At 37.1% G+C, this 10,636-nt stretch overlaps 1 protein-coding gene across 1 annotated transcript; it reads right to left on the bottom strand.

Annotated features, from left to right (window-relative positions):
• Positions 1–1,930: 1,930 nt before the first annotated feature.
• Positions 1,931–6,988, bottom strand: LOC107283811. Its single transcript, XM_015811772.1, has 2 exons — positions 6,979–6,988; positions 1,931–4,015 (listed from the first exon to the last, which is right to left on the bottom strand). Exon 2 carries the CDS (start codon positions 3,207–3,209, stop codon positions 1,980–1,982), a length of 1,230 nt encoding a protein of 409 aa, XP_015667258.1. The 5' UTR covers positions 3,210–4,015; positions 6,979–6,988; the 3' UTR covers positions 1,931–1,979.
• Positions 6,989–10,636: the final 3,648 nt, after the last annotated feature.

Raw genomic sequence — 10,636 nt, 5'->3', positions numbered from 1 at the left:
TAGCAGGCATTTGATGAGATACTTCTGTAAGTATATAACAGCACAATATTTCTTAACATTTTTTCATGAAAAACAGTGATAAAGCTAAAAGACAGAATTTCTTCTGAAGCTCTACTATACCGTCTGCTAATTTCCAAGCAACTATTTGTACAACCCAGTAAGAATTTCTGGCCCTGGCATTGTAATATACCAGAAAATATGATTTCCTACAAGATAATTTGGAAGACTGGCTGGCAGCCACACATATTTACCATGAGGATGAGATGAAGACATATTTTAAAAATAATGTACAAAAATATACAATCAATTTTTATGGTTAAGAAGAATAAATATGAAAATAAATTAATGTTCACATTAGCATTAATTTTTAGCAAACATAGCATTGTTCATATTACCAAGAGCTTTGCAATTAATAGCAAGTAGTCAACAGACTAAAGAGGGTTTTTTGCTCAGTTAAATACAAGTCAAAGTACCAGAAACTTGATTTGCTTTAACATTTACTTTCAAATTATAGAAGGGTCCAAAGGACCTGGTAAAATTAGCAGCTTGCCCTTTGTCTGAGAAAAAGAACATTTTTTTAAAAAAGCAAGTAGACTCAGAATGTGAGAGGACATATATTTACTTTTTAAAGAACACTAATAAAAACTGTAAAAATAGAGTTTTGAACTATTAATCACCAAATAAAAGCCAAGGTTTAAAACATACATGCAAACCATGAGACGTAGTGCTGGCTACCAGCTTGGCCAGCTTCAAAAAAAGGTTATGGAGATCAATGGCTATTAGCTTTGATGGCAGTGGGGCTGCCTCTGAAGGCCATCCACTGGGGAGACAAGTGACCTTCCTCATGCAATTGGTTGGTCACTATTAGAAGTCTGCTGGACTGAATGATGACTAAATGAAGTCTGATCCAGCTGGGCACTGCTTAGGTTCTGTCCCTATGTTATGCCACAGACTATAAGCTTAACTGACTTTCTACTTTGTGGCAAATCCTTAATATGGTTTAAATTCCTAAATATATAAAGTAGTAGTATTTCCATATAGAAATTCTGTACAAAATAGAAATGTGTGGTGTTTTGAACCAATAGAATCAAAATATTTCATGTTTTGAGTTTGCTGATTTCCAGCTATATACTGTAGAACAAAGGAAATATACATTTGTGTATGTATGATGCTAGCGGTGTTTGTTACCTACAGTCCCAATTAAATAAAACTTGGTCAAGAGCATTCTGTTTGCAAAAACAAAATAAATAAACAAGCTCCCCTAGTCCCATATGGAACCAAACTCTGCTTTCTACAACTTTCTTCTTTTCTTTCTACAACTACCTTCCAATATTAATCTCCAGTGACATAGTGATTAATAGCAAAAACAATAGCACTTAGACTTATATACCACTTCATAGTGCTTTACAACACCCTCTAAGCAGTTTAGAGTCAGCATACTGCCCCCAGCTATCTGGGTCCTCATTTTACTGACCTTGGAAGGATGAGTCAAGCTTGAGCTGATCAGGATAGATCTCTAGCAGTGGGCAGAGTTAATCTGCAATACTGCACTCCAATCATTGCACCATGATGGCTCAAATTTACCATTGATTTTACCATTCCATCACATTAAAATTTTCAATTGGGCAACAACTTTACAGAAAACCAAAGAAATACTTATGGGGCACATGCTGTATATTTCATTCTTACCACTTCTCTTACTTCCACCGTGACCAACATAATTGGACCCGTATTATTTAATTGGAACCCTATTGTCCTTTTCCTTTGCCTCTCCCTTTCTTTCCTTTTCCTTTCATTTCCTCTCCCTCTTTCCTTTTTTAGCTGCCTCCAAATCAGGAGTTGACTCCTGGCAACTGCCTCGATAAAGTTCCTGCAGTTTTCTTGGCAAGGTTTCAAAAGTGGGTTGACTTTTACGACAACCAAAGAATTAAATAAGCAGAGTACAAAACTGAGCATTCTTTACTGGTTTCAATGGTATATTATACCCAGTACTGATTGCATTTTAATGTTGGGTGGGTTTTTCGACAGTGCTGAATAATTTCTGGGTCAAGGCTGGACCAGGTGTTTTGCAAAAGACTGACAGCTGGAGCTGGAGTAGCTGGCACTGGATGACGCTGTTCCCGCTGGAGGGACATGAATGGTAAAACAGATGTTTTGTCTGTGTTTTTTAAGAGAGGTGTTACTGTGACAGTAGGTATTGTTAAGCTCCTCTCTGGAGAAAAGCTTGAACTGTTGAGAATTACTGGTGGCTGTTCTAAAATAAGAGGTTTTGCCTTCTTTGATCTGTGGCACATTAGGAAAATACAAAGAACAATGGCAATTATAATGAATAAAGCAGTCACAGAAGAAAGGGGTATGATGATGATCAACCAGTTCCTGCTGCTTGGTGTCTGAAGCCAGGAGCTCTCAGACTGTGTTTTTATTGTGGTCACAGCCCAAACAGATATGCCTCTAGCATTATCTTCATCAAACTGTCTATCTTTCTGATGCTCCCAATGGTTTTGGTCAGGCCTGAAAGTCTGTGCTGGTACATCTGTGTGCGCGCCATGATTTGGGATAAACAGATATTCATCTTCTGTAATGTAACTTTCTAAAATGTCAGCAGTAGTTAAGAAAGGCACTTTTGGAGTAAAAACCTGAACTGGTGAAGGATCATGTCGCACTATGACAAAGTGGAACTCACCAATAGCAGGCTGAATATTGTCTGCTCTAAGTATAAAGGAAAAGGAATCATTTAATACATCAGCATTTGTCATATTAGCACTGGTTTCAAGGAAAATGACACCCATGTCAATGTCTCTTTTTGTGAAGAGAACCAGGCTCTTGCTTTCAGTGTTACTCAGTGACCTCCTTGAAAGATTCCCATAAACTGGTGACATTATGACTTCAAACTGGGGATTGCTTTTTGTCAAGTTGGCTAACTGTGTAGCATCCAAATAACTTGCATTGAGCTGATAAGACATCCCGTTGAGAATGGTCACGTTTAGGGCCATTTGCAAAAGAGGTTGTACTAAGATCTTCAGAACCTGTCCTGTTAGATTACTGTCTGGTGTGAACACTGCAAATTCTAACGTATCACCAAAGGCAGTGAAGTCTGTCATACAGTACAACAGTCTTGCTGCATATAAATCTCTTTGGTGAAATCTAGTCACCTGTTCATTCTCAATCAGAAGATTCCCATATCTAAAAGGCTTTGTTACTTCAAACATGATTTCAGGGTTCTTCCCATTTGTTGTTGCCGAAAGGTGGACATTTGTAATAGCAACTCTGTCTTGTCCCTGCAGAAGAACCACTTCTGTTAAGTTAATCAATGTGATGGACAGCGGTATCACATCAAGCCGAAAGAGTTTATACTGTGGACGGTGCTGCCCATCAGTCACACTGAAATAGAAAACCCCTGAGAGAGGGCTCCCATCTTGTACAAACCAAACACTACCATCATTAATATCAGCTTGCGTGAAATCTTTGATAGATTCATTCAAACGAGACCACAGTGCTAAATGTCCATTTTGGGGATCAGTTATAATGGTATATTTAATCTCTTCTGGTGAGTTATCCAAATCTTCAACATTTAGGCTATCTTGTCCTAGAACTGTTCTATCTCCTTGTAAAACATTCAAACATAGCAGTTTTGACTTTAGTTTTGGAACTTGGTCATTCACTGGTACAACAGTAATATTAAATGCCTCTTCTAAAACATCAATATTGGGTTTCACAGCAGACTTGCTTTTCTCATTTAGCCAAACAGCGAAGATAAAGTGATCAGTGAGTGATTCGGAATCATCGTGCACATAGGTGATTCCAAATTTATTAATGATATACTGGGAGAAATGGGGCTTGTCTCTAGTAATATTTCGTTCTCCCACAACAATTCTGCCATGCTGGGGCAATGCTACAACTTCATACCACACTTCAAATGCAGAACGTTGTGTCTGGGGTAATTTAGAGAGTAGGTTTGAGCCATCTAGCTTAGTTTTGTCAATTAAAACTTTGCCACCTTCCTGAACAACAGCACCTGCAAAAAGAAAAACCTTCTTTCAGTAGAAGATTTGGAGAATACATCTTAAACATAACATTGTGTTGAGACATCAAGCAACCCTACTGGAATTCTAAGGGCAAGACCATCCACTGATACTTGTGAGCAATTCCAGTGGACAGAAAATATTGTAATACATTTTTTCCTGGGTATGAGCAGACTTACTTCTGACAGATGTTGGAAAATTACCATTTGAATAGAAGAAAAAAAAGCTGCTATGTTTTGCAATTGGCACAGAGGAATCAGATGTGAAAGGAACATATGCAAAGACAGTCTTGTAACAGGTAGACAAGTATTACCATTAAAGCAGCCCTTTTCCTTCCCACTGCAGTAGAAAAGCAAATTGAGTAAATCAAAACGGGAATGAGAATGGTGGCATTTTAGTGCCAGCTGGATTATTTAAAGTATACAAAGCTGGGTTGGTTCTAGTACTGACAATCTTTTTCACCCATGCAGACCAGGTAATGCAGTTTCCAGGAGACAGGAATGAACTATCATAGTCCCATTCTACAAACAAGGTAGAGAATGCATGTAGGATATGGCTTCGGGAATCCTTAATAGGAGCTCTACTTTGGGTTGTGTAAATGAGAAAGAGAAGAGAGGGAAGTTTAGAAGAGTCACCATCTTTCTGAGCTGTAACTTGCCAGCCCCTCCCATAAAATGCCTTGAGAATTTTTTTCCTAGGTGTTTTTTTTCTACACATTCCCCTGCAGGATCCAGCCCATTTTCAATCTCAGTCTTTCTTTTCCAGCTTTTTGCCTTGTACCAAATTTGGCTATATTCTATTCAATTTTGAGAGAGTTATCCTCAACATAGATGGACAGTGTTCTGAATTCTTTTAACAAAAATTTCTTTTCAATACTGTATCCCATTGGGTTAAAAAGAATTGAAAGATGAGAAAACTGGTCTCCACAGCCTATTGAGTTGCTAAATATTGCAAATTAAACTATCTAAGGAACCTCTTTAGAAAAAACAGGATTGTGGGAGTAAGTGTTTTGGCAGTGGAACATCGGAGCTCAAGAAAATATCAATGCCTTTCTGATTAAGTAGCCTGCAAGAGGCAATCTGCATAGTATTTGTGGAGTTTAAATCAGTTTGAAATCTGTCTATTAAAAAAGCTATGAAAAAAAAATCAGGTAGTCCTCAATGAGTTGTTGTTATTAATTAATATATTACATGAAAATACTTCAAGCCAATTTGGACGGAACATATATGCATACTATTCAATCAGATCCCAATCTCCAAAGGGATTGAGCCAAGTGATGTATTACCTCTCATTCTATTTAATTTTTTTAATATAAAAATGGCATGGTAGCTCTCTATTGAGAATGCCATGCCTTTAAGTTATCTCGTAAGCTGCAGACCATTTAGTTTTATGATAGTAAGGGCCATATTGAAGAAAGTGCACGTTCTCTAACCTGGTAATAAAACTTCTACAGCGGGGGGAAACCAGAGCAGAAAACACAAGAGAACTCCATTTACCAAAATGGTTCAGGAGACATTAATTCCAGAGATTTGAGAGTTCTGAAGGAAGTATATTATTATTTCGCTTTTATAAATAGATTCCAATTTCAATTAATGTACCCTACCCAGAATCTGAATGATAGGGAAGCCTATCAATATTATTAAAAAAAATTAAGAAAGAAACATATGTGGTATATGTTGTGTCCTGAGCCTGCAGTAGCAGGCTCGGGATGTTGTCATGGTAACGGGCTGTTGCAAAGCTGCCTGGGACCAGACAAAGCGGCGCCAGCCTGCGCGCATGCGCGAGGCGCAAAGCGCGCCATTTTCTTGTATGCTTTTTACCCGGGGATTCTAGCTATTAAAAAGAAAGAGAGAGGCCTGCGAGCCTCTGAGTTGTGACGGAGTAATCAGGAGGAGAATAAAGAACTTGTTATTGACAGTATGTGTGCCATTCTTTCGCTGCTAAAACGAGGACTTAACAGTATATAAATGGAATTCAAGTGAAAAAGATCAAATCGTTTATATCTCTGGAGAATTACATTTTATTCTTTTCTTTTAGATCTAGTATAAAACACTAAAAACATAACTCAGCAAATGTTTTATGGTTCCCTTATGTACAGTTATAAAGACTAGCATTATTTAAGTGCCATTGAGTCCAGTTCTGGTGACTGTATGGGTAGAGTCACTCTCTCAATCTGTCTCCAATGATAATCCATAACTCTTCCAAGAAAATACTATTAATCTTTTTGACCTGGCATCAATTTTATCATAAGGATTATAGATCACTGTAAAATGTACATTTTGTGTTTCAAACTCTGCCATGCACAATAAAACAAGGATGTCATCCATTAAGGCCAAATTTCAGTTACAGGTTTACAATACTTGCCTAAACTAATACTTTCCAGATTATCATTTCTAACTCTTCCAGGTGGTTTAATTCATCCTGGGGGGGGGGGGGAAGCAGTTGAAGAGGATATGCACAAAAATGTGAGGCCTCTTCTCAGCCTTTCAGATTGAGTTTAAATTGCTGTTAAGGATGAACACTTTAGAGATATGAGCATAACTACTTATCATCTTAGAAGAAGAGTAGACAAGCTAGGTTTATTATCATCCTAGTCTCCTATGTACAGTCTGAATTTGCTTTAGCACAATTTTACTCTATTTAGCCTACTGGAAAGATAGTATCCTTATTATTAATGTGCATGTCATTCTGTATTAGAAGAAGTTTAATCAGTAGGTCATATATTACTTTTATGTTTATTCTGCATCGTATTTGATTTTTTATAGAGCTCCCTTTATATAAAATCCAGGAAAAAGAACACAGAAAGTACAAATTATGTATCTTTTATCAGACCAAAATATGGAAGTTGTCGATAAGTTGGTGAGGTTCTCCAAAGTATAGAACTTTGAGATAATTCCATAAAACCTAACTTGAGTTTCTGCAAAGATCAGATAATATATAATTGCACATAACTTACCTGTGTTGGCAAATAGCTGACTGCTCTGATCATGTGCTCTAATTTCATAGGATATATTAATATGGAACACCTGAGGTCCCAGAGTGGCTGGTGGAAAAGAGACCATAAATGTAAAATAATCTTGTGTGTTCCAATCAATTGATTGTTTGTCTGAATGTTCATAGATGATCAATCCTTCATCCACCTGTAAAGAGAAAAAATGGTGAACTTGCTAGCAGTGAAAACAGTTACAAATACATTTTTATTTAAAGCTTTTGTTTAGTAAGAATGAATGTTTCATATCTTAATCAAAACTTGGTATTTAAATCTGTAACCCCGTACAAGTGTTGTAAGAACCCCAGAACTATAAATACCTTAATTTTGTGGTTAATTGTAAGACTGCAATCACAATTACCTTGAAACAGATTTAATCTAAGAGATGTGTGCTTTCAGAGCTCAGAGATTAATCTAAAATTTCGTTAAACGATCACAGCAAAAACGGATTCGCCAATTATGATCATAGTTAGAGAAGGCAGGAATCTGAGAAGGAATGTTTTTGAGGTTTAGAGCATGGCTGTCAAACTCGATCACATCACGTGACGTATCGTGATGTATTGTGACTTTTTTGCATTTGCAGAACTGGGGTGGGCATGGCCTGTGCATGATTCATCTGGCTCGCGGGCCACCAGCTTGACATCCCTGGTTTAGAGGATGTAAAATTTGGTGTGGAAAGCAGTTATTTAACTGCATCTTCTGGGAATAATTGGGGTGAGGGGGTATTATTATTATTATAGTCAAAAATGTTTTCTCCAGCACTTCCTGGATTGACAACATTCAGTCCAGGAAGTACTAAGGAAGGGAATAATATAACAGGAGTTGGGGCAACTGAATGGAGCTCAGCATTTACTGGCCAGATGCCCTTCCTGATGCCTACTTGGAGCTCACAGCAGCTATTTTCTCTGTGTGCCCAGAGACATAAATATCTGCCACTACCTAGAATCAAACACAGCCTCCTGACTGTGAGGTGAGACTCCACCTCTAGGCCACCACACTGATCAGTTTGAAGCAGTAAATAACTGTTATAAAAAAATCTGGGACAGGCCTGCTAGTGAATATTTAGTAGAACCAAACTATCATGTGCAGATTTATTGATAAGGGTCTCATAATTGCATTATACTTCATTTCCTATTTGAAGAGAAGGACGAGGGGTGACATGATAGCAGTATTCCAATATCTCAGGAGTTGCCACAAAGAAGAGAGAGCCAAGCTATTCTCCAAAGCACCTGAAGGCTGGACAAGAAGCAACCGATGGAAACTAAACAAAGAGAGAAACAACCTAGAACTAAGGAGAAATTTTCTGACAGTTAGAACAATTAATCAGTGGAACAACCTGCCTCCAAAAGTTGTGAATGCTCCAACACTGGAAGTTTTTAAGAAGAGACTGGACAGCCATTTGTCTGAAATGGTATAGGGTTTCCTGCCTGAGCAGGGGGATGGACTAGATGATCTCCAAGGTCCATTCTAACATCATCATCAACAACAACAACAATAATAATAATGGATCACAACACATACAAATATTTCTAAATAGTTGGCTTACTTCTCCTAAATCTTTCACTCCCTTTCTGAAAGTTTAATAAATTATTTGTTTGTTTGTATCCCACCTTCATTATTTTTGCAACTAACTCAAGGAGGCAAACATAGCCAACACATCTTCCTCCTCCTATTTTTCCCACAACAACAACCCTATTAGGTGAGTTGGGCTGAGAGAGAAGAACTGGTTCAAGGTCACTCAGCTGGCTTTTCAAGCATTAATCAATAATGACAGTAGCCACCAACCCCACTCCATAGTAAGGAAGCTTTTCATAGTACTGTGTTCAACTACTGACTATTTTGAAAGCTAAAAGAAATATCTCCAAACAGTTTCACATTCCATCTGAATATTATTCTAAAAAGTTTAGGCAATTAAGAAATATTTGTAACTAAGGCATACTTCCAGTTTTCTAAGTAAATGAACACTTACCATAGATTGTGTAAAACTTGAAATATCCTGTATGTTATTTTCAGAAAATATACGGATGAGTCTTCCAAGTTTAGGGGAATTTGCAACTGTAAAAGTAATTGTTCTGTTTTCCACCTCAACCACTTCATTGGTGACAGCCTTCAGATTGTGGGATGTAATTGGTTTCCTGGAACCTGAATAATTTGCAGTAGGGTAATAATATTATCAATACAGTTTATGATCTTCTCCAATCTTAAACTCTGTCTGCTCTTGAGCAGTAGATTCATTCAGAAGCGGTGCAATCCTGTAAACATTCATCTACAAGTATTTTCAACCAAATGTATAATTTCAAATGAGGGATCTCATACCTAAACATTATCCTTTACAGAAAGCTCTTTGCACCCAGATATCTAGTATACCAGAGAAAATGAGAATATACAGTATATTATGTTTATACTGTATATAATACTCCTCTCTCTCTCTCTCTCTCTCTCTCTCTCTCTCTCTCTCTCTCTCTCTCTCTCTGTGTGTGTGTGTGTGTGTGTGTGTATGTATGTGTGTGTGTATGTATGTGTATCTACACACACACACACAAAGAATGAACACCTGAAGTTTTACTAATGAATTAAGGGGCACCTGAAATTCTCTTCCAAAGGCTGTTCCTCTCCGTTCTCAGTGTAGATATTGACATGCTATGCAACATGCTATTCTAATGTAGGCCTCATGTTGACAGAGGTTGTGCCCTACAATTTGAAATCGTATAATATGCAGTTTCTGCACATTTGATCCAGCTCTTTATGAATGATCAAAACAACTCTCCATTATTTTACAAAGATCAAATAGGCCAGAGTTTAAAGGAATTAGATCGAGAGGAGTGTTTTAAGCAATGTTCTTACATTCTTTCACTGAATGCAAAGGGTGAAATCAAATATGATCTAAAATCAAATAACAATACAGTTCAAAAAAAACTATGAGCCATAATGCATAATTATGTATGCAGCTAACATTTACATTTGTATCTATTTGAATAAAAAGTAAATGTTCTGAACTGTATGCTCAGCAGGTAGCAATAATGGAATGGATCAAAACAGTCAACAACGAACTCATCTAAGCTTGGAGAAAAGACAGTACAAACAAAGAAGGTAAAAACCCAATTTCCTAACAAGAACATTTGGCAAAACAAATCAGCATTACATTGTCTACAAATCCTGGTCATTTAGTTTTGCTTTTATATGGAAAATGGTGGAACAGACTTCTCCAAATAGACAGTTTCTGAGTCTCTGGCTAGTAATTGTTGCAGTGCCAGCAATAGTATTGGCTGACTGGTCCATGTTATTTATGTCTATATTTATTTATTTGTTATTGGATTCCTTTATTTTACAGACATTTAGGGCACTTTGATCAATATGACTTTAAGTGGCATAACAATGAAGCAATAAAACAATAATAACCAACAGAATTCAAATACTATACCGGAATATTATAAATAAGATTACATTAATTCTGTCTCAAGTGCTGTCTCAAGTGTTATACGTTTTTTAATAGTTTCCAAATGTGAACAGTAAATATACCAATTTTATCTCTGGGAGGAAGGAATTCCATAGGAGAAGGGAGTTTTTGCAGAAATTACATGCCTCTGTCCTCTTCTGTATTTCTTGGAGGTGGGGGAGAGATTCT

Source organism: Protobothrops mucrosquamatus, unplaced genomic scaffold (assembly GCF_001527695.2).
Source record: "Protobothrops mucrosquamatus isolate PMUCROS unplaced genomic scaffold, P.Mucros_1.0 scaffold48, whole genome shotgun sequence".
Taxonomy (NCBI): Eukaryota; Metazoa; Chordata; class Lepidosauria; order Squamata; family Viperidae; genus Protobothrops; species Protobothrops mucrosquamatus.
This window is presented reverse-complemented; position numbering and strand designations above follow the sequence as displayed.

Bases quoted from the DNA above. Each gene is read 5' to 3' on its own strand.
- LOC107283811 (XM_015811772.1), bottom strand. From the start codon at position 3,209: ATGTTTGAAGTAACAAAGCCTTTTAGATATGGGAATCTTCTGATTGAG.